This window comes from Panulirus ornatus, chromosome 28, assembly GCF_036320965.1.
Source record: "Panulirus ornatus isolate Po-2019 chromosome 28, ASM3632096v1, whole genome shotgun sequence".
NCBI classification, from domain to species: Eukaryota; Metazoa; Arthropoda; class Malacostraca; order Decapoda; family Palinuridae; genus Panulirus; species Panulirus ornatus.
The window spans coordinates 11,542,501-11,565,467 of NC_092251.1; the positions used below are offsets into that span (position 1 = coordinate 11,542,501).

Consider the following 22,967-nt stretch of genomic DNA (forward strand, 5'->3'; position numbering starts at 1 on the left):
ACTGTGGTCCTCAGACACAGGCGCCGTGGTTGTTTGCCCTACGCCAACGCGATGGGGACTCGACCAATCATAGGATGAATGGATTCAAGGACGATTTGATTTTTAGATTGGAAGCCAAGTGATCCATTGAATCCCTTACGATGCTCTTGATGTTATAGATCATAGAATGCATGACTGGGGACCATAACTGCGTGTCAGGTCGAGTGATGCAGGCGAAGTGTAACCAGGAGAGAGAGAGAGAGAGAGAGAGAGAGAGAGAGAGAGAGAGAGAGAGAGAGAGAGAGAGAGAGAGAGAGAGAGAGAGAGAGAGAGAGAACACTTTTGCATAAAGTTTATCAAGCAATTAGTACGGTGTAATTTTGGGTTCAGAAGATAGATCCTGCAGTGTTTCGCAAGTGATATAGTGAGAATGTTTTATATTAGTAAAGAGGTTATGTTGATGGTGTATCATGTGTTTAGGTAATACTATTTGTTCATTTCCATATGTCATTACGTATTCATGCATATTTGAATGAAGATTTGTACTTTTTTTTGACGATGCCTCTTAAGCTTACATTACTATCATACTACTCATACATAATACGTTCTTTTATGTGTAATTGGACTAAAGTATTCATATGTATCCCATCCTCTTCGCTTTGCTTGCTCCAAGAGTCCACAGTACATTTGCTGTGGGGATGTGCCATCACATCCCTTCGTCTCATTTCTCTTGCGTAACTTCCAGTTGTGTTCTCTTAGAGAAATATCACTGTGATGTGTTATATCAAGGGTCGTACTACACTGCTTATTTGTTACACGTTTCTTATTACGTCTGTGACTTGTTGTGTCAACGGTGTGTCATGTTGCTGATGTCATGTGTTAGTGGCATATCGGTGATGTGTTATGTTGATGAATGTTATGTGGTTTTACAGTGGCGTGTTATGTCGGAGGCTATGATGCAGGACAAGGACAACATGGTGGTGGTATACTTACGTTTTGGTATGATGAAGATATGGTTGTTTATGGTGTGTGGTGCAGGCTATTGGCTGTGCCAGTAACAAGGGCAGCAGGCCGAAGTACAGCCTTCCTGTAGTGGTGGTTGTAAGAACTGCATGCAAGTCTGATGCAGGCTGCCAGAAGTATTGGTAGTAAGGACGGCAGGCTATGGTACAGGCTACCATAAGTGTTGGTAGTAAGCATGGCAGGCCATCAATGGTGCAGGAGGCTGCCAGAAGTGCTGATAGTACCTGCTACAGGCTGTGGTATAGGCTGCCGGTGGAGATGGTTGTATGGACTGAAAGTCGTGGTGCAGGCTGCTTGTTGTGGTGGTAGCAAGGACGACAGGTTTGTCGTACAGGGCTACAGAGTCTCCATATCTCGTGTAGGTCACACTGTCACTGACAAGTAGATTCGTCTTGCTGACTACCAATAGTGATAACTGAATACCTTTTTGCACTGGACGATGGCTATGGCGAGTGGAGAACATCCTACATATTAGCAGAGGATACCAGCATGCAGCACGAAGACTGCTGTTCATGAGGGGCTGCAGGACGTCATGTAGGCTGTGGCCAGTGAGGCATTGCAGGCCACGAGAGGAGGTCGCAGGTAGTGAAGGCCAGCATACGCCCCCCCAGGGCAGGCTATTTGTAAAGGGGACATGCGTATAATTTGCAGAGTTGCAGCGCAATGTAATTGCTACAGGCTCGATAATAACTGCATAGTGGAAATTCCCTTGCAACAGTCAGGCTGTATAACTGGCTCGGTCTGACGTCGCTTGGGGTCACAGTCCTGGAATTAAACAGACCTGAACTTCCATGATTGCCGAATGGAGGAAAGAGATCAAATACGTGTATCTAGTTCGACGAAATCACCTGGAGTATGTTCCTTCCCTCCATATCCCATTGCCGCCACGTAGTGATAGCTCGCTGCTGAAGTTAACATGTTAACGGCTTGTTCATCTGAAAAAAAAGATGAATCTAAAAACTGGATGAGATTCATAAACTCTTGGGTCGGACTCAAACTGAATGGCCCTTCGCTAGTTAAGTCGTCATGTAATTGAAAGTTAAGTCATTGTCCACACGTCGCTCATCCATCACAGTCAAGAAGTTTCAGTCAGGGTGCAAAGTGGAGTAAATTATCCTATTCAAGAAGTTGACTCATCGTACTTTGGAGGTTGAGTCTTCGTACTCAACAGATTAAATCATTGTACTCAGAGACAGGAGATTTCCATAATGGAGAGAGTGAATCATCGTGCTTTACGGGTCTACACCATCGTACTCAAGAGTTTAAATCATCGTACTCAAGAGCTTAAATCATCGTACTCAAGAGTTTAAATCATCGTACTCAAGAGCTTAAATCATCGTACTCAAGAGCTTAAATCATCGTACTCAAGAGCTTAAATCATCGTACTCAAGAGCTTAAATCATCGTACTCAAGAGCTTAAATCATCGTACTCAAAGCTTATAATCAACTGAACGTTTCCAAGTAGTTAGTCAACATATTTTAGATATCAGATTATAATGCTCATGAGATCATATTGACCCATAAGTCATGATAATGAATCAAGCCTTCGTACGCAGTGGTGATGCTATTTTGCTTATCAACCTACGTCGTTAGCATCAGTGGGATGAGTCGACATGAAGTCCCATATGGTTTACCATGAGTCGTCCTCGCTTCTATACCACCCCTCACCTTCCTCCCATTGAGGCACCTGGGGCAGCTATAGAGTGCACTTGTGAGGTAAAGATAGCTTGTGTGAACAGGGATACAAGACCGCAAGACAAGGAACTCCAGCTACGTCCTGCACTTTAAGGCTCTGGGTCTAGATATACACGATTCTGGTAAATGTTCTCAAAAAGACTGAATAATGAAGACATAACACCACCAGGAAGGGATATTTACCCTATATTTTCCAGTCGAAAACTTCAGGGAACAAGTTGGTACTAAAAATCGAGATGGAAGAAGTTGAGTCAGCTGGCTGGCATTTTCCCTGCCGCGCGATGGTTTTCCTATACAAGAATTTTTACGGCTAGTGCCTCAGTGGGGAACACCTGGACCAGTGCTTAGACTGCTCGGATAACCCAGTAGTGTGAGAGAGATTATAGATTCTACCTAGTCATGAACGCTTTTGGAGTTGAATGACCTGAAATACAGTAAGTAATGTCTGTCTATATATGATAAAACAAGACAGACTGTTAGGTTTTATTGCTTGATATATATACTAAAAGACTAGGAAGTCCAGACAGACTACGTTCAAAATACACATTTCATTTCTGGCTGACAAACTTTATCGGTGAATAAATACAAAGAAAAGCAGCAAAGCTCATTTCATCAACCAGATATAATCATTGTTTTGAAAAAACTTGGAGATATGAAATTTTTACTCTTGGCAAAGAGCAAATTCGAGGAGTCGAATAAAAGTTCTCAAAACCCCCCAGAAAAACAGATGATTGTAACAGTAAAACTCATTACAATTTCTTCACATCAGAGAGACATACACTTACTAGATATAATGGTATGAAATGAATAAGAAGTAGATATAAGAAATAAGACATAACAAAAGATTCTCTATAGCAACAGAGTTACGAGGTATTGGACTGAAGTACTAATCAGTGAATGGTTAAATTCAAATCATGGCTGAAACAATAATGTTATGATATCAGTCTTCAGTGTGTACATCTGTTGAAGAATGACAGCGTACAGTGCTTGTCCCTCAACTTCATTCTCGTGAGAGGATATAGTACATCGTCCTCAAGAGTATCTGGTGCCTATTTTCGTTTTCGGGTGAAAGGATATAATGCATCTCCTCAGAGTATCTGGTGCCTGATATCAAACTAGTCTCTCCATTTCAATCAGTCTTATTACGTATCATAAAGATTCCATACCATTAAACTTTCTCCACAGTGTAAGTGTTCCTCAGTGACTAGTTCCAGGTAGCTAATGTGCCGGAAGTAGTGGTAGGTGGGAAGGAACCTTCTGTTTTATCATACTATTGTCCCTCTGTATACGTTAGGGACGTAGAATACCTTTACTGCCTTCCAACAGATATCGTCTTCATAGCTCATTAAGTATACTATTATCTGGCTCGCCCATGTACTCCCATATCGCACAAGGCCAAGACCTAAAGGGCTGCCCAAAGCCTTGACGAGCTAAGTCATGCATTTACGTGCTACAAAGACGTCATTTCAGGCCCTAACGAGAGACCTGCACCTCCTTACACGGTCCATTAAGCAGCAGTAAACTTGTTTTTGACATTACGGGAAGTTACAGTCAGATACTTGACGCTGATTGGCTGTTATTGCTCCTCCAATGACGGTGCTAAGTTTGGTGGTCTACTTCTGTGTCGATCACTTGAGGATAAACTATTGTTGATCACAGAAGGTAATCATTCTAACTCATTAATGTTTCTATTTGTTGATTATATCATGCCTATGAGTAAAGAGTCTAAAGAATGACATGCATCTCAGTAAAGAGTCTAAAGAATAACATACGTCTCAGCTAAAGAGTCTAAAGAATGACATACATCTCAGTAAAGAGTCTAAAGAATAACATAGTCTGACTAAAGAGTCTAACTTAAAGAGTCTAAAGAATGACATACATCTGAGTAAAGAGTCTAGAAAATGACACACATCTCAGTAAAGAGTCTAACAAATGACATACATCTCAGTAAAGAGTCTAATGAATGACATGCATCTCAGTAAAGAGTCTAAAAAATGATACACATCTCAGTAAAGAGTCTAACAAATGACATACATCTCAGTAAAGAGTCTATTGAATGACATGCATCTCAGTAGAGTCTAGAAAATGACACATATCTCAGTAAAGAGTCTAAGACATGACATAATCTGAGTAAAGAGTCTAAAGAATGACGTGTCCAGGTCGTGGGGTTGCCACTCTCTCGCTGTGACTGGCGAGTAAAACCTCACCACAAAATCCGTGTGTGTGGGAAGGCCCCAGCCACTCAGCAGCTGTGGTTCCGCCGTTTATTCGCCCGTGAGTGGCTGAGCGAAACAACAACAACAAAAAAAAACATTAAGGGCGAAAATCAGTCTTGCCCCACGTTTGTTATCAGCCACTCGGTGTTGACGACGGCGTGTGAACGCGAGGAAGTCACTCTGTCAGGCGCATTCAGGAGTCCAGAGGAAGGATTAGGCGAAAGGTTAAGACGGCGTTAGAGAGAGAGAGAGAGAGAGAGAGAGAGAGAGAGAGAGAGAGAGAGAGAGAGAGAGAGAGAGAGAGAGAGAGAGAGAGAGAGGGTAGAGTTGAAGACGCTAGGAGGAAGCGCAGAAGAAATCACGTGGATGAAGTATAAAGGCAGAAAGTATGAAAGTAGAAAGATAGAAGTTATAAGGGTAGAAAGTATAAAGGATGAATGTATAAAGATTGAAAGTATAAAGACAGAAATTAGAGAAGTAGAAAGTATGGAGATAGAAAGGACAAGGGTGGAAGGTATAAAGATAGAAAGTGGAAAAGGCAGAAAGTATAGAATGAGAAAGAATGTAGGTAGAAAGTATAAAGATACAAAGAATAAAGGTAGAAAGTATAAAGATGGAGAGAAGAACTCAAGAGATAAGAGAGTGGTGGTCGAGAGGCTGGGAGACAAAGAGAGGAAGTCGAGCGATCTAGATAATGAGAACAGGAGGAGCAAAGAATAGGAAGAAAAACTCAAGTGCTCAGGAAGAGACGGCAAAGAACAGACTGAAATCATGATATGAAAACTTACACGACGAAGGCGTGGACGAAAGAACAATATGAATACTGATGATACACAGGGAGGGGTTTCCAATAACGCAGGTCCTCCTCTCCCTTGTGAAACCCTCTGGTAACTGTATGCTTTATCATTCGTCTATGCTGATTCCCACTCACAGGAAGGAAGGAGGAGTACAGAATTAAAAAAAGAAAAGATGAAAAGAAGCAGTAACAGAAGTAACTAAGAAAAAGGGAAAAGAATTTAGGTATCAAGCCCTTTCTTTTCTAGAAAGCGAAAAATTCCGAAAACTCCACCACAAGTTCTCTGATCTCTCTCTCTCTCTCTCTCTCTCTCTCTCTCTCTCTCTCTCTCTCTCTCTCTCTCTCTCTCTCTCTCTCTCTCTCTCTCTCTCTCTCTCTCTCCCCTACAGATGTCATTTCCATGCACAGGGCGCGAATGAACACTATTGAGATACACAGCCATACGCTACTCAGTCAAATCCATGCTCTAATTCCTATATACCTCTCGTATTATCCCGCTGCATTACGGTCGAGAAGTCATCAAGTGAGGGGAGAAATAGTACCTTTGCAAATCAGTGGATGCACCAATGTAACAGTATCTCCGTCTGTCCCTGACATGACTTGTATAACTTATAAAACAGATCAGCTTGCCCGACAGCCATTGTGATGGACGATGCTGTACGCATATAAGCTCCCTGGAGAAGATCGTGAACTCGAAACTGAATCGGGTCTAACGAATGATGAGAGATTACAGTAAAAGCTCATTGGACAACTACTGCTCTCGTTAGCTGCCTGCATGTGTTCATGCCACTATGGTTTGGACCCGAGGCACGCGTCTGGTTTCTTTTTCCTTTAGTTTTTATGCGTAGACCGGCCATTCGAGGATTCACCGTTATAGCTTCTCCTTTCTCCCTCGAGCTGTGGAATTCTTTTGCTCTTTTCATCTTTCCCTCTTTCCCATTACCTTTTCTTCCTTAAGAGTCAAGTGCACAAACACCAACAGAGGCCTGTTGAATTTCTGAATTATAATTCTGTTGCTTATTGTGTCTTCGACTCAAGATGGCTTTCGATTAGTTCATAACTTTGCCCTTGCCGGGTCTTTGCAACTCTAAGAAAATGTATGATACATCGTCCATGAAAACGTTCTGAGCAGCATTAGATTACAGATATGCAAAACTTATGTTTTTTAGTAAGTTATATTCACACGGGTAACAGCTTGTCCACAACTACAACAGTAAGTGATAACCAAATTATCTCTCTTTTATATTTTCATACTCATTGGAGGGCATAAGATACTAATAACCAGCAATCTAGTGTGATAAGACTGAATAGGAAATGCCATGTTGATTACTTACAACACTATAATTCTAATTGGTTCGCACACTCTGGCAGAACTCTTTAATCAGTGTCAAGAGGACAAGATCCAAAATGGCCCTCACTAGGTAATCAACTGTTCTCTATCTTAATTCCTCGATAAACGACGACATCATTCCGGTATAATCATCGTATCATCATTGGATATAATTGTGACACGGTGGGAAGCGAGGAGGCTTCCCACTTTACTGTTCAGACATTTGCAGTTACAAATGCGGTGCTGCCCCATCGCTGGTGTAAGCATGGGGGAGGACCCTGCATTGCCTAGTGTCCCTCTTGTGTTATCAGTGTGATATGGGAAGCCATTCATGATGCGTCCACGGCCAAGCCACGATCACGTTTACGATGGCATTTAGATTAAGGAAGCTTCCCAGATATTGCCAATAGGGACTGTGAAATACAGGAGAGTGAGTAATAGAAAGATATATTAAAGGTAATTCATTTTCATATTGTTTATCTTACTATGGTTATTGCTATACCATTCAGCGATGCTGGACAAGTTTGGATTAAGAGCAGGGATCACTTTTCGATTTCAGAAAAAGTCGTAAGTCTTCGAGTCAGGAAGGATGGGAGAGTTGAGGTACATGGAGCGGAATCATTGTATAAAAGTCAATAACGCTGGAAGACGAAGACGAGAGATCATTAACGGACGGCAGACAGAAGGTAGGCGACAGGACGAGACACTGAGGAACATCACTACGGAAAAGATAAGAGAGAGAAGCAGCCTCTATCAACGACCCACACTGTGGACTCACTGGGAAAGGAGCCATGCACGAGAAAACAGAAAGAAACAGAAATGTTAAAGGAAGGAAGTTTTAAAAAAAAGGTAAAGACAAGCTGGATCCTCACGAGGGCTTTGGAGATACCGCAAGCCATAACAAATGATTGCCCTAAAATCCCTGAGAGGGACGGACCAAACGTGAGTCACTCAGATCACCAGCGGATCTTACGCTGCAAAAGACATATTCTTAATTTGGAGGAAGGAAAATGAGATTCTAAGGGTTTAAGAAAGTTGAGCAGAGTTTCAACGACTTAGGCTAAAGTGGAATTGAGAACGATGGTGCAGTAGTTGGAAGGGTTACAAGGTTAACCCTCTAAGAGACAGGCTTCAGCTAGGCAGAACACCGAACTGACGTTATGGACAAATCACTCCCATTGCTAACACATAGACACTTGTATCACTATCCTCACCTCATCAAGCCTTCTTTTCTGAAGGCGGTTAAACCTGAGGGAAAGATTGGGTGGGGAGGTGCCTTCTGCTTTACTTTCGTGTCCCTATCACTATTTTGATCAGGTCAGTAGATCATCTCTCCATGGTTGCACTAGCAAGTAATCAGTGTTTAGCTGCAACTGCCAAGTGCAGTAATCGTGCAACATGCTAGAAACTCATTTCAAGGATCTCAACATGATATGAACAATGGGAAGTGCAGAACTCAGTTCGTCTGGTCTCTGCTATATTTCATTCCGACGTACATCTATGTCCCCAGTGCTACACATCACGTATAGCAGCTCATCACGCGCTACACTGACTTTGTGTCTACTCCATAAATCACTGAGTGTTGCCTCTGTTTCCGTACACCATTGCGCCACTCCCAGGCACTTTCGAACGCCAGACAAACGTGGGTAGCCAAATAAAACTAACAAATGGTGGTACCGTTAGCAGCACTCACTTTGAAACGTAAGCAGCGAAACACACTTGTCGTTGGCTTTATCTTCTAAGTGATCCAAACAGAGGAGTATCCTTACATCCATCTACATTACGTCTGTCCGACTTACAAAAGAATTTCCCCTTAATGACTTTGAAATTGAGTTAATTACACCTAACTACTAGAGCACTACCGACCTGCCGGTCTGTGTGGAGAGAAGACTTCTACTTGGACCCCACAAGTTTTGTGTTTACATAATAGTGACGGATCCGTCCATGGTGTGTGTGGGTGCAGGGAACATACACCTATGTCGGGGTCAGCTACGGATCATTAACTCAACACTATTCTCTTATTTTCTGAGAGGGATACAGAGGGGGTTATAATCAAAATAATGGGGGGGATTTTACCGTATAATCTACCACGAAAAGATTCCATGATACTGTATTATGAATCACCAGGGAACCGATGAAGGACTGTTGTGGATGGGGATACATTGTGACTCATGTATTTGAGGAATCTATTCCAGGTAATAAAACGATGTATTATATGTATATTCTTTTTTCATACATATTCGCCATAACCTGCGTTAGCGAGGCAGCGTTAAGAAGAGGACTGAGCCTTAGAGAGACATTCCTCACTTGGCCCCCTTCTCTGTTCCTTCTTTTGGAAAAATAAAAACTGGAGGGGAGGACTTCCAGCCCCCAGCTCCCTCCCCTTTTATTCGCCTTCTACGACACGCAGGGAATACGTGGGAAGTATTCTTTCTCCCCTATCCCCAGGGATAATATATATACATATATATATATATATATATATATATATATATATATATATATATATATATATATATATATATATATATATATATATATATATATATATATATATATATATAGAGAGAGAGAGAGAGAGAGAGAGAGAGAGATAAACATATAAGAGTAGATTACAATACATGGAAGTTTAAATTTCCATGTATTGGTTATTTGGGCTTTAGGTCTATCGACTGGCAAGATCATTAAGGCTGTTCATCGTCAAGCAACATCCATCAACCCGAAAAATCATTAACACCTTCTTCAGGTGTTGAGGATAGTTCTATAACCACATGTACTCTCACTGTGCATATGGCCCATCTTTCTCGGTCAAGGTCCTTAAAAACTCTCTCATTGTCTTTCTCAATCTTCTTCCCTTCCTATCTTTTCTGTGAGAATCATGACCTGGCCCCAATGGGAACTACTTTTTGGGACAGGAGCTTTGGACAGGAAAGAATTTGATTACCACGGGGAGGTATTTCATCACGAGTTCCAATGAAATGAAATTCAAGTTTAATGAAACAGTTCTCTTTTTTTCTTTCTCTCTCTCTCCTCTCGAAAACAGCAAGTAGTTACAAAGTAAGTCTTCGTGATCTACATTGAACATCTCTTGAATATGTTCACTAAGGCTAAGGTGCAATTTGTTTGGTATATCATTGCGTTATCAGTTAGTTTTTTGTTAAGTCCTGGTTTTGTTAAAGGGACTTTCACTGAATACCAGTATCGAATGAATAAGGTATATAGCAATGTTTATCGTGTAAGAAAAATATAAGGTGAAACTTGTTGTTCTAAACTTAATAAAGCACTTTCGTTCTCTTGATATTTCCTTCTTGTTCTTCCCTCGTTTCGTTTGTGTTATAAAATCCCATCCATGAACCATCTGCATCGTCTAGCTATACTCGACAACCATTGTGTATTATTTGGTGAATAAGAATCTTCATCGTCTGGCAGAGGAAAAAAATTATCGAAGTCCTACCATTTTCTTTGACCTCCTTTCACTGGAACTCCGAAGACCTTACCATTTTCTTTGTACTCCCTTCGTTGGAACTCCTAAAGATATCTCCCATTGTGGTATTTCGTATAAAGTCAGTGTCGAGGTAATATGTATGGATACTTCCCACACACCCTGTTATCATGTGTAGTGGATTTGGGCCAGATTATGGCCTCTTAAAGTAGGCTAAAGCTAGCAATGTATCGTTCCCAGTATGATATGAGCGTCTATTTAGAGTGATATACAAATTTCATTAGTCGTTCTAGTGTTATGGGCACTGAAGAGCTGCCGGAGACCCAGGGTTATGTGATATCGCACGACTGTTCTTGTCGATGGGTTGCCGGCAGCGTATAATTGTGGTAGCTCTTTAGGTTAGGTCATGGTGGATTGGTGTTATTTCAGGGTTTTGGAGAGGCCTTATCGTGATTGCTTGCGAGTATAGTATGTATATTGTTTTTGCGTGGGAATCCCTCGATTTTCAGGAAGCGCTCATTGTGGATATTCACGGCGTTTTTTGGTAGTGATTCAAGGGAAACCAGTGGTTCTGGAAAGAGTTTGTTGTGGTCGATAGTGGTTTCAGCATCTCTCTACGTGGAAACTCTTGGTTTCCCGTCAAGGTGTTGGTGTGGTGAGGGGTAACTGTGGACGTTGCATGATATGGTAATGGTAAACTACAATATGTGCATCACTGTAGTATCTTGAAGTTATCAAGAAAGGGTGATAGTCCCATATTATGAGTGTGGTGAGGAATGGTTGTGGAAGATAATGATTACGACCAATGCCCTCGCCTGTGGCAATCATCAGAAACGTGTGAGTGGTATGGTTGTAAGTTTATGAACTGACTTGCGACTGTAAAACAGCCATTTGCGAAGTCTAGATACGACATAATATTCATAACTTAGACAAGGATACAGCTGCACAACTAGAGATAAGGAGTGGATGAGGCAGTATTCTTGTATATTAGGTATGGACGTTGAAGTACAATTGTAGATGAGGTGTGACTAATGCAGTTGAATGATGAAAAACAGATAAGCATTGCTCTCGACCTGGGAAACAAGTGAAGGTGTGGGATTCTTCCAACTCGGGAGTTAGATACGACTGTATCAGAGTGGCTTAGGAGAAATAACATCGATCTCTCTCACACCACAGGAAAAATTATCTTTCCCCTTTCCAAGAAAGAACTTCTTTAAATCTTATCACCATCGCTGATGAGGTCTCACGAAAGCCATGATAAGTTCTGTGACACAGCGAGGCCAGGAGCTTGCAAAGGGAAGGGGGCTTGGCTGGTGGAGAGCGAGGGAGAGAGAGAGAGAGAGAGAGAGAGAGAGAGAGAGAGAGAGAGAGAGAGAGAGAGAGAGAGAGAGAGAGAGAGAGAGAGAGAGAGAGAGAGAGAGAGAGAGAGAGAGAGAGAGAGAGACAGAATCCTGGGTCCTCCCTCCCGCCCCTGAAAGAATAAACACGTCTTTCCCTGTACATGAAATCGCTCTGTTCCATGGACGCCTCATCCCCTCCGACAAGCTTTGGTCCAAATATCTCAAGGCAGCTTTTACTCCATTCTTTCAACTCCTCCTCCTCCTCCTAGACATCCCTCCACTTACAACAACCATACCCTCGTAGTCATCCCCTCCTCACTTATCTTCTCCGTACGTCCAATTCATTTTAGCACAAACTCTTCCGTTCTCTCGTGTATGATCCTCATGCTACCCCGCCTCTCTCTCTCTCTTACCCTATCATTTTCTAATTTGATCAACCCTCGTCACACCTCATATTTTCCCGCAAACGCCTTTGACCCAGACGTTGCATCTAGACAACACCGTCAGGACTAGTATACCAGAAACCTTAGCCATCTTTTCCCTCCCAGACAGTGACCTTCCCCTCTCTCCACACACTCCTCAGTCTGCCATGGACCTTATCCCTCAACCCACCCTATGCTTTGCTAACTTCAACACTTGTGGTCCCATTAGATGTCATCTCCACTCCTACTTAAGAAATTCTCAACTTTCTCCGTTTTTTTTTTTCATTCAAACTCACACTCCTTCTAATGTCTATTATATATATATATATATATATATATATATATATATATATATATATATATATATATATATATATATATATATATATATATATATATATATATATATATATATATATATATATACATATATGTGTGTGTATGTATTCGGGGTGATCATAGCCTAGCGGTAACGCTCCCGCCTGTTGCACAAGGGTCCCGGGTTCGATCCTGGCTGTTGGAGGTTTGTACGTTCTATGAAGGTGCACGTTCATATGCACTTAGTTCGTGTATATATATATATATATATTTCATATATATATATATATATATATATATATATATATATATATATATATTTCATATATATATATATATTTCATATATATATATATATATATATATATATCTGGGAATCATGAGAACCAGCTGGTGAGACTTAAGACAACGGTGGTCGAGTCGCTACTTAGGACCACATCTTGTTAAGTCTCAGCTCACAAAACAACAGGCACTCACTTTAATCCGATTCCGGAGGCTGTTTGGATTACGATTCCCAAAGCCGCAGGGAGGAACAAGGGATATATTCTCTCTCTCTCTCTCTCTTTCTTTCTCTTATTCATGTACTTCTGTAGTGTTCTGCTTCTGGTGGAGGACCTCAAAAGGAGTTTGCCAATGACCAGGGAGGTATATATCATCAACTCATCACCTGCTAGGGAGGTTTATTTACCAACGCTACACATCCGGGTATTAGGATTGCTCGTGACGTGCTGCATAGTGAGCCAGCGCTTCAGTGGCTGTTGTGTTCCTGTACTCAGAGGTGGCTATCTTTTGTTTATTTAACTTTCATGTGGGTTAGTGGCATTCCGTCCAGGAATATACCACAATCTCGTCCATCTCGCCTAATACACTTGACGACACGTTGCCCACTTGACGCGTTCTTTTGTCACTCTTAGGTTTTCCTGAGGTGCGCGTTAGCTCTGCTTTTTACCACACTCCAGTCGTTGGTACCCCTTAAGTAAGTGCTACGTCTGTTTATCTGTCTTTCACTCATATTTCTTTACTAATACAGAAGTCTGTGTCTCATTCTTTAGCCGCCTTGGAGGGTCGTATCCTTTCATCTGTGTAAAGGCTACTGCCATACACTCTTCAACCTAATGTGGTGTGACGTAACAGGTCTGAGAGTGTGACTTGAATCTTACAGGCAGGATAGAAGACCAAGCTTATCATAACTACGGGTTGTAGTTTCGTTCTCAGTGCTGGTACCATTTAGCCATTGTGCTGAAGGAGGCAATCAACATGGTAAGGAAAAGGTTTAATCCTGGGTAGGACAGAAGCTATTGAGGAGTTCATTTCTTTCCCATTACAATCTCATGATTATCCTTGATTAACTGAGTTTTGCAGCAGTTGTACATATGCTGTGAATTAAGGTCACGATTCGTCATCCAAAATGACAGGAAAAGGATTCATACTGATATCCATTTCGAGTATGACTATTCATGTCTCTATGGTGATGATATGACGGTGGCCTAGTACTACTGCACCACCTCTCACCTTAAACTACAGACAAACACAAGCAGCCCAGACGACCAAATATCTTAACCAATAGTGAAGAGAAGTATCGACGTCTGATAAACACATGCGAATCATAGTTAATCGATTCCATTTCATTTAGATCAGTTGGTTCATGGCTTGAAGTTAGAGCTAAAGAAGTTGCGAAAGTCGATCATGCAGATCCATTTCTCAGTATCAGACAATTCTTTCCACTGTTTCTATTCTAATTACGCACATATCATCAAAGTAGTCGACTCAGCCTGGACAAAAGAGAAATGATCATGGTTGATGTATTGATAATGCTGGTGAATTACGTGTTTTCATTTAGACTACCAGGAAGACCACAACTGTACCGGTTATATATATATATATATATATATATATATATATATATATATATATATATATATATATATATATATATATATATATATATATATATATATAAATGTTGCCTTCGGAGTGTTTCTGAAGGCTAATGATTCAGTTAGCGGGTCGGCTCGCTTTCACATGTTTCTGTCCATTGTTCTCTTCCCCGAAATCGAGATGTTTACTTGCTGACTTTCATGACACAAGCCTTCACTCGCTTTTCCAACAGCTCCTTTTAACGACTCTGTCGCCCAGTGGCGCGGTTAAACCCCGCAGCTGCAGTTGGCGAGTTCTGACACTGTTTGTGGTGATGATGGAAACTGATTCCATAAATGAAGCCAAAGTTCTGGCGCTAATATCTGTCCATTACAGGCGATCGGATTCTGCGTCTCACTTGTTCCTATTCACTCCTGAAGCTGATTCCATGATCTCCATTTCCGATGCTATGTTGCCGCGAATGGTATTGGAACATTGTACGTTCAATGGAGGATATCTTAGGTTTTCGCTTGACTTCCCACTACACAATCCTTGGCCTTCTCTCTTGCACCGTCCAGCTCCCCGAATGGGTCACATATGACTGTGTCCTTGAGTGTTCGTCTGTCTTTGGCCCTCTCGATAACACTGCCTCGGTAATACCATGAATATATGTGATGTTACGTCTACGAGAAGCATGAATTAAAAATGTTTAAGGTATTCACAGGATGACTACGAGTGCCTTTAACATAAGTGATTTTTACACTACAGTGCTTTCTTTTGCCTAACTAGGCACTTATATGAGGTAATTTTCAAGAGAGTTCAGGCTTAAGTGGTATTAAGTGGTAGTCATAGCTGAAAAGTTCATTCCTTTATCCCTTGTTGGTTACTGTGTTGCTTATGAAGTGTCGTCATTTGATGCCATACAAGGGATTACGAAGGATGTGAAACAGCAACAGGCCACTGGGTCCCTGGGTCCGTTCAAGGCCGTTTGCGACAGCGGATGATCTCATAAACACACACAGGTCAGCGTGGTGAAAGTGGTGGAAAGAGACACAGATGACAGATACCTTGTATGTGTCTTACGTTCATCAGATGTCATAGAACGAGTCTAAATGAAGCAATGAGTTCGTTTGACGTGGCGTCACTGTAGGAAAAGGTTCAGTTTACATTCGCGTTGTCAAACCCTTCACTTATTTTTAGTGTCATATTGCAAGAATAATTTCTTTTTTTTATTTTTCGATCTTTCTCAAATGATATGGAGGAACAAGACCATGACCACTTCCAACGCGAAACAAAAAGATATTATCAAAAGAAAATTACTGTACTGTTGCAGCTTAGGTAAAACTAGCGTCATAATATATGCAATGTTCTCACGCAAGTTTGTATTTGTTGAAGAAGAAAATGAGAGTAAAACGGACGGGGTAAAATAGAGTCCCGCTCATGATTCGAAAAAAGAAATATTCACTAAACGGATTTTTCTGAATTTGATTCTCCCGTTATTATTACATGTTTCTTGAATATGATTCACAGAATATTTCATCGCTGCAAAGTTGTGAGAATACGCCCTCATGCATATGGTGGACCTGCTGAATTATTTGTAGGGTACGCTATGCTGAGCTGTGTGTGTGTGTGTGTGTGTGTGTGTGTGTGTGTGTTTGTGTGTGTGTCTGTCGAAGACAAAAAGTTCTGTGTATGGTGTATTTGAAAGAGGGATAGGGTGTGTATACCTGAGTGTGTATATACTTGTGCTAGCTTCGTCTCTTCGATGTATATCAACTGACTGTTATATTTCTCTCTTGTGTCTCCCCTGATGATGTGATTATTACACGAAAGTGCACTTGGGAACTTTTCGTGTTTCATTTTCCCCGTGGACTCATAGGAATATCTTGATCACGCGCAAAATTGTGATCCTTTCCAATATATATATATATATATATATATATATATATATATATATATATATATATATATATATATATATATATATATATATATGTGCATACATATGTATGCTTTCGACATATACGGACGCATTATCAATATGCACGCATGCTTTTATATGCATAGAAATTCATAGTTTTATGTGCTTGCCGGTGAATACATAAAATTCGAAGTCGTTAATCAAAGTTGCCAATTCAGCATATACCGTTCGTTAAACCCACGCGCATCAATTTTGCATTACTCGTCATAAACACCGAAGCCTTGGCCTGTGTTGGACAGCAACATCCATCGCTGTAACCAACACGAGTCAATTTCCTTTATGCTATTTACTGCTTTGAATATTTATGAGACTATCAGAATCATGGGATTGATATATACGTATATATATATATATATATATATATATATATATATATATATATATATATATATATATATATATATATATATATATATATATATGGTACGAAATCATTATTTGAATGCATTTATTCCAAATCCTCAAAGGCAGGATAAGAGAGAGACAGGAGAGAAAAAATCGTTTTCTTCTTGCGCGAAGGAAAAGATGTGTCGTCCCTCCACACCAGGAGCTCCTGAGGTATAGTCGTGTGCCAGGGGCGCTGCACAATGGGCATTGTTACTGTTAGGTTACCACTGTGAGCCAGGCCTCCTGCTGCACTATTGCCCTGTGGTGTCTGGGTTTGCTTTCGCTCGGGTTGATGCCACTGGTTCTCTTTGACGCTGCTGCTGGTGTTGAGGACCACGATGTGGTTGCTTCTGACCGTGTTCCTGATGATGGTAGTGGTAGCGATTCTGGCGGAGCTTACGTCCTGGTTGCTTCTAATGGTGCTGCTGCTTCAAGCTGCTGCTGCAGTTTATGCTGCTGTTGCTTCTAAAGGTGCTGTTGCTACTGTTCCTGGTGGGGTTTACGTCGTTGTTTTAGCTTCTAAGGTGCTGCTGCTACTGCTGTAGTAGCTGCTAGGTGTTGTGTTCGTGGGGTCTTCTGTTTCTGGTGATGGTGGTGCTATTGCTGCTGTTGTTGTGGTTGTCGCTTGGCTGAGGGAACAGGGGTCCCTGGCACTTCTGAGGAGTTCTAAGTACATCTCCATCGTCCATCGGCCTCCAGGAGGTGCGTTAAGTCCTGGCAGAAGGCAGGTAGACACAACGAGGCAGAACACGTCATGACATTTTGCTTTCCAGTCCTCTAGTCACTACGAAGGACAGAGCAATAGGGCACTGGCCCTGGCCCTTGGGATGGGCTGGGATTTTATGGTCTCCAAAGGCCGGCCCGGAGATGGAGCTGGCGGGGACTCCTGTGAGGTAAAGACTCAAAAAAACTGACCTCTCCATTTTTTTTCCCACATTGTCTTGCGGAGGTTTGGTCACTTTATTGATATCTTTGAATTTCATCTCCCATCTTCTGGGTCACCTTAGGGCCTAAGGGCTGCAGAGTTCCTGCCCCCTCACCTTCCTCAACCTTCTAGAGGGCATGATGACAGATAAAAGTAGAGATACATCTTGATAATCACGGCTGACTGATGGTGAATCAAAATTCATAACGTTGCGCGAAATTCCTTCCGAGAGTCAACATAGTTACGGGAAAATCAGAGGGAAACATTTACACATGGCTGCCAGCCATTCAAGCTCGAATTAATCTTCTGTCCAGTGGACTGAATCAGGGTGATTAATACACTCCTCTGGGAAGTGGAATTTGTCTAGAGTTTTCCTCCCTCTTTTTTTTTTTTTGACGCCGATGGGCTTTCACAAGCCAGAGGGGACGAAGGTATATGGAGAAAATACACATCACAACAGACAATGGAATCATGGGAAGAGGTGTTAAACAGAAGTTCTCATCAGAAATACAAAAATTAGAGGTTGGCACACAGGAAACTAATTATTGATGATATTCATAAAGACTAGAAACCCATTTTTTTGTGGCAACTGAGTCCACAAGGGCAAGTGAATGCCACAGCTAGAGACTGAATGTGAACGAATGTGGCCTTTGTTGTCTTTTCCTAGCGTTACCTTGAGCGCGCGCGGGGAGAGGGGGGTGCCATTACATGTGTGGTGGGGTGGCGACGAGAATGGATAAAGGCAACATGTATGAATATGTACATGTGTATATATATGTATGTGTCTGTGTATGTATATGTATATGTATGTATATGTGTGTGTGTGTGTGTGTGTGTGTGTGTGTGTATGTGTGTGTGTGTGTGTGTGTGTGTGTGTGTATGTGTGCGTGTGGGTGTGTGTGGGCGTTTATGTATATTCATGTGAATGTGGGTGGGTTGGGCCATTCTCTTGTCTGTTTCCTTGTGCTACCTCGCCAACGCGGGAGACAGCGACAAAGTATACTAAATAAGTAACCTTCTCCAACACCATGGTTTTATATCTTTTATATGAATGGGCTACACAGTCATGGTTCCATTAGCCAATGTATTCCAGTCCTCCAATAATCTTATACTGCAAAAGACCTTCTTTACATCTTTCCTAAGAGGCTTCTTTCTAGATGTCAAAACAAATGAGGAACTATCCCATGTTCTTTCAAAGTTCAGTCACCTATATAGTGGTATTTCAAAGGCTATTCAGTTCGCCTTATGTATGTATCTAAATAAAGGCAGATTTATCTATAACTTTCTAGGATGGGTCGTACACTAGGATGCTTCGAATTTAGATGAAATAATAGATATTTGGTTATGGTAAGTTGAGCTAAGCATGTAAAATGCATCATCAAGGCCAACGTGGAATCTGTAATTAATGGATTAGGATTTAATCAATGCTCAGTAAGACAAGATAATCTCTTAATGACAAGCGAACTTGCACACACAAACCTAAATGGATTTATTTTCATAACAATATCGTTGGTCTTTTAATGTTTCTTTTGGTTGTTCATCACGAACGAACAGTTTTCAAAGGCAAGTTGCAGCAGGGAAGAGTTTATAGTCTTCAATTATGTCGTGGTTCAAACAGAGCTGTTACTGTGGTCAATGTGGCTCAACATAGAGGAAGGACAGAGCTGTTATTGTGGTTAATGTGGCTCAAGATAGAGGAAGGACAGAGCTGTTATTGTGGTTAATGTGGCTCAAGATAGAGGAAGGATAGAGCTGTTATTGTGGTTAATGTGGCGCAACATAGAGAAAGGACGAAGCTGTTATTGTGGTTAACGTGGCTCAACATAGAGAAAGGACGAAGTTGTTATTGTGGTTAATGTGGCTCAACATAGAGAAAGGACAGAGCTGTTATTGTGGTTAATGTGGCTCAACATAAAAGAAGGACAGAGTTGTTATTGTGGTTAATGTGGCTCAACATAGATTAAGTCTAGCCGTTGCAACCTGCTATCATGAAGGTGTTACTGACACTTGAACTAGATAAGGTCAACACTGCCGTTTCGGTGATTTGAGATTCATCCAAAATGGGAAACACCATCACCACAGGCAAATGCAGTTTCCATCTCACCCACACCATCTCTCTCCATCATCGTCATTACGAAAGCAAACACCACAAGCCTCAGTATATATATATATATATATATATATATATATATATATATATATATATATATATATATATATATATATATATATATATATATATATATATATATATATATATATATATATATAGATATATATATATATATATATATATATATATATATATATATATATATATATATATATATATATATATATATATATATATAGATATATATATATATATATATATATATATATATATATATATATATATATATATATATATATATATCACCCTCGACAAACGCCCTTTTCGCTCCAGCCTCAACAACACCATTGTCCTTTGATCTGACCATTAAGATCCGGGTTTATGGCCATCCTCACAAGGCCCTTATCTTCACAACATCCTCAACACCATTATGCCTTTGATCTGAGACGTAAGGGTCAGGTCAAAGAAGAAGAAACCGAGAAAAGGATCAGTATATACTCTCTCTCTCTGTGTGGAGGGTGTGAGATAATGATATGTTTGGTCGAACAGCAGCAGCCAGCTACGTATTCTTGCTACGGTAGCAGTATGCTGTGCTGTATCGGGCTGGTTCATGAGTACCAGAAGTAAGTGAAAAGAGAGAGAGAGAGAGAGAGAGAGAGAGAGAGAGAGAGAGAGAGAGAGAGAGAGAGAGAGAGAGAGAGAGAGAGAGAGAGAGAGAGAGAGAGAGAGAGAGAGAGAGAGAGAGAGAGAGAGAGAGAGAGTATCCATTACGAATATGTGTTGCCAAAAGGTAAGGGGTATAGCACGTAGCGCTCATCGCAGGAATATCCACAATTAACGGAAGACGAGTTGCCCGAGTTACGTATTATATAGCAGGAAATAATCTGCAGAAATACACATAGAACTTGTATAGAAGATATAGAGGAGAGCAAAAATGATAGTCCTAGAATTAAGAGAGATGAGTTACTGGCGAAGGTCAGAGGTTTTAACTTTGCCCACCTTTGAGGAGAGAAGAGTGACAGGTGACCTTATCATAGCTTTTAAGTTGTTAGAACACTTCGAACATATTGAAAAGTTATTCAAGAGAAAAAGGAAGATGAGAACCAGAGACCATAAAATGCAATTAATCAGATAACTTATTAAGAAATATGTGAAGACGTACTTTTATAGTTTGAGTAGTGGATGAATGGAATAGAATAAAAGAAGAAATAGTTAAAGTAGACAACACACAGAAATTTGAGAGACCTCTTAAAGAGAATTTTCAAACGACTGGGGTCCTACGAGTGTCAAAGTCCCTCCCCGTATAGCACAGATAGGTCATTCCAAATCACACACTCACACTGAGGCAGAAACACTGACAATAGAGATAGACACATCAGGCTTGTCATAGTGAAAACTAACTCCTTCCGTCCTTCTCCCACAGGTCTGTCCAAAGCCTACAACGACGACTTGGGGATCTACGAGTACCGTGACTACTACTACTACCAGGAGGAGGGCCTCAGCTCACCCACCTTCCTGGCGCGACCCCAGACCTTCACAGTGGAGGTGGGCCAGTCCGTCATCATCCCGTGCGACGTCGACAACCCAGGTCGGTTTCACCTCTCTCTCTCTCTCTCTCTCTCTCTCTCTCTCTCTCTCTCTCTCTCTCTCTCTCTCTCTCTCTCTTCTTCCACTGTATGGAAAGCTCATCAGAATATTTCACTTCGCATGGCAACAATGGACTCGAGCGGCTTTCGTCAGTGATCTGACGCAAACATGCATAACCTTTTCCCTGTCATATGCCATAAGGACGCTCTATGTACACTTGGTATTAGATGGGTGAGTCGAAATCAGAACTAAGACCATGATATAAACTTCAGAGAGTTAGCTCATCACTGAGTGCTTACGTATCCATCAGGCACCAAGAAAACTCACTGAAAACAACATTGTACAAATTTGCCTTATTCCTCCTCATCCTCTGTTGATATCTGTATTTTTCCTCTTCCGAGGCAGCGTAACTCAAGGCCTCACTGGTATTTCGCAACTGTTCGAGCACAGACCAACCACACTTTGGAAATACTGTAGAAGTGCAGTGCACAAACGCATTTAAACTAACATGAAATCAAAGTTAGATACTGTGTATTTTCCCTCGAGGGAACGGAAGAGCGTAATATTTTAAATGGCATCTCTGGTGGGAGTTCAGATGCACTTCCTTTTCTGACGGGAAGTGTCGCTGGCTGCAACATAGTAAAGTAGCATGCAGGAGGTTAGTGCTGGACAAGGGGACTGAGGCAGTCGCAAGCGACATTCAGTTTTCCGCGTCTGCGAGGTAGCGCCGGAAACAGACGAAGAAAGGCAGCATCCGCTCACATCCATTCTCTATGTCATGTGAAATACATCGAAACCACAGTCCTCTATCCACAACCAGGCCCTACAGATCTTTCCATGGTTTCTCTTGGGCGCTTGACATGCCCTGGTTCAGTCCATTGACAGCACGTCGACTCTGTATACCTTATCGTTCCAATTAACTTTATCCCGCGCATGTTATTCACCCTCCTGCCTCTTCAAACCTTGATCGTTCAAAGTCTTTCTCACTTTTTTCTTTCTTTTCCAATCAAACTCACACCCCCAACTAACCTGTCCCTCTACCTTGCTAAATAACCTTGTTTTTATTCATATTTACTCTCCATTTCCTCCTTTCACACACTGTACCAAACTCAGTCACCAACTGCTGCATTTTCTCTTTCCTTTGGGTCCTCAGGAGGGAAGCTGAGACTGATCATCAAGAAGGTACCAGCTCACGGTGGCAGTGAGAAGCTGGTGTCGGTCGGAAGCGACAGAGTGATACCTAACCCGCGGATGACAGTGGATGGGTCACGTCTCACCATCTCCCATGCCCGTCCACGCGACGCCGGCACTTTCATCTGCCATTTCGACTCGGATCCTCCTTTACAGCTGAGGCACACGCTGAATGTCCAATACGCACCCACCATCAGAGCCATGGGCCCTCCCGAGCAACACGTGCCTAAAGGTACTAGCCTGACGCTGGTGTGCGAGGCGCAAGGCAACCCCGATCCCATCATTCGCTGGTCTCGGCAGGGAGGTTCTCTGCCATCGGGACAAAACAGCCAACAGGTCAGGAACAAGGAATTAACACATTACTG

At 41.6% G+C, this 22,967-nt stretch overlaps 1 protein-coding gene across 1 annotated transcript in view; it reads left to right on the forward strand.

The window, feature by feature from the left end:
- The window catches only part of LOC139757835 (protein amalgam-like), a 65,590-nt gene that overhangs the window by 36,038 nt on the left and 6,585 nt on the right, over positions 1-22,967 (forward strand). Inside the window, exons 2-3 of the mRNA XM_071678726.1 lie at positions 21,248-21,412; positions 22,565-22,938. Coding sequence (XP_071534827.1) covers positions 21,248-21,412; positions 22,565-22,938 — 539 coding nt within the window. The remainder of the gene's footprint in view (positions 1-21,247; positions 21,413-22,564; positions 22,939-22,967) is intronic.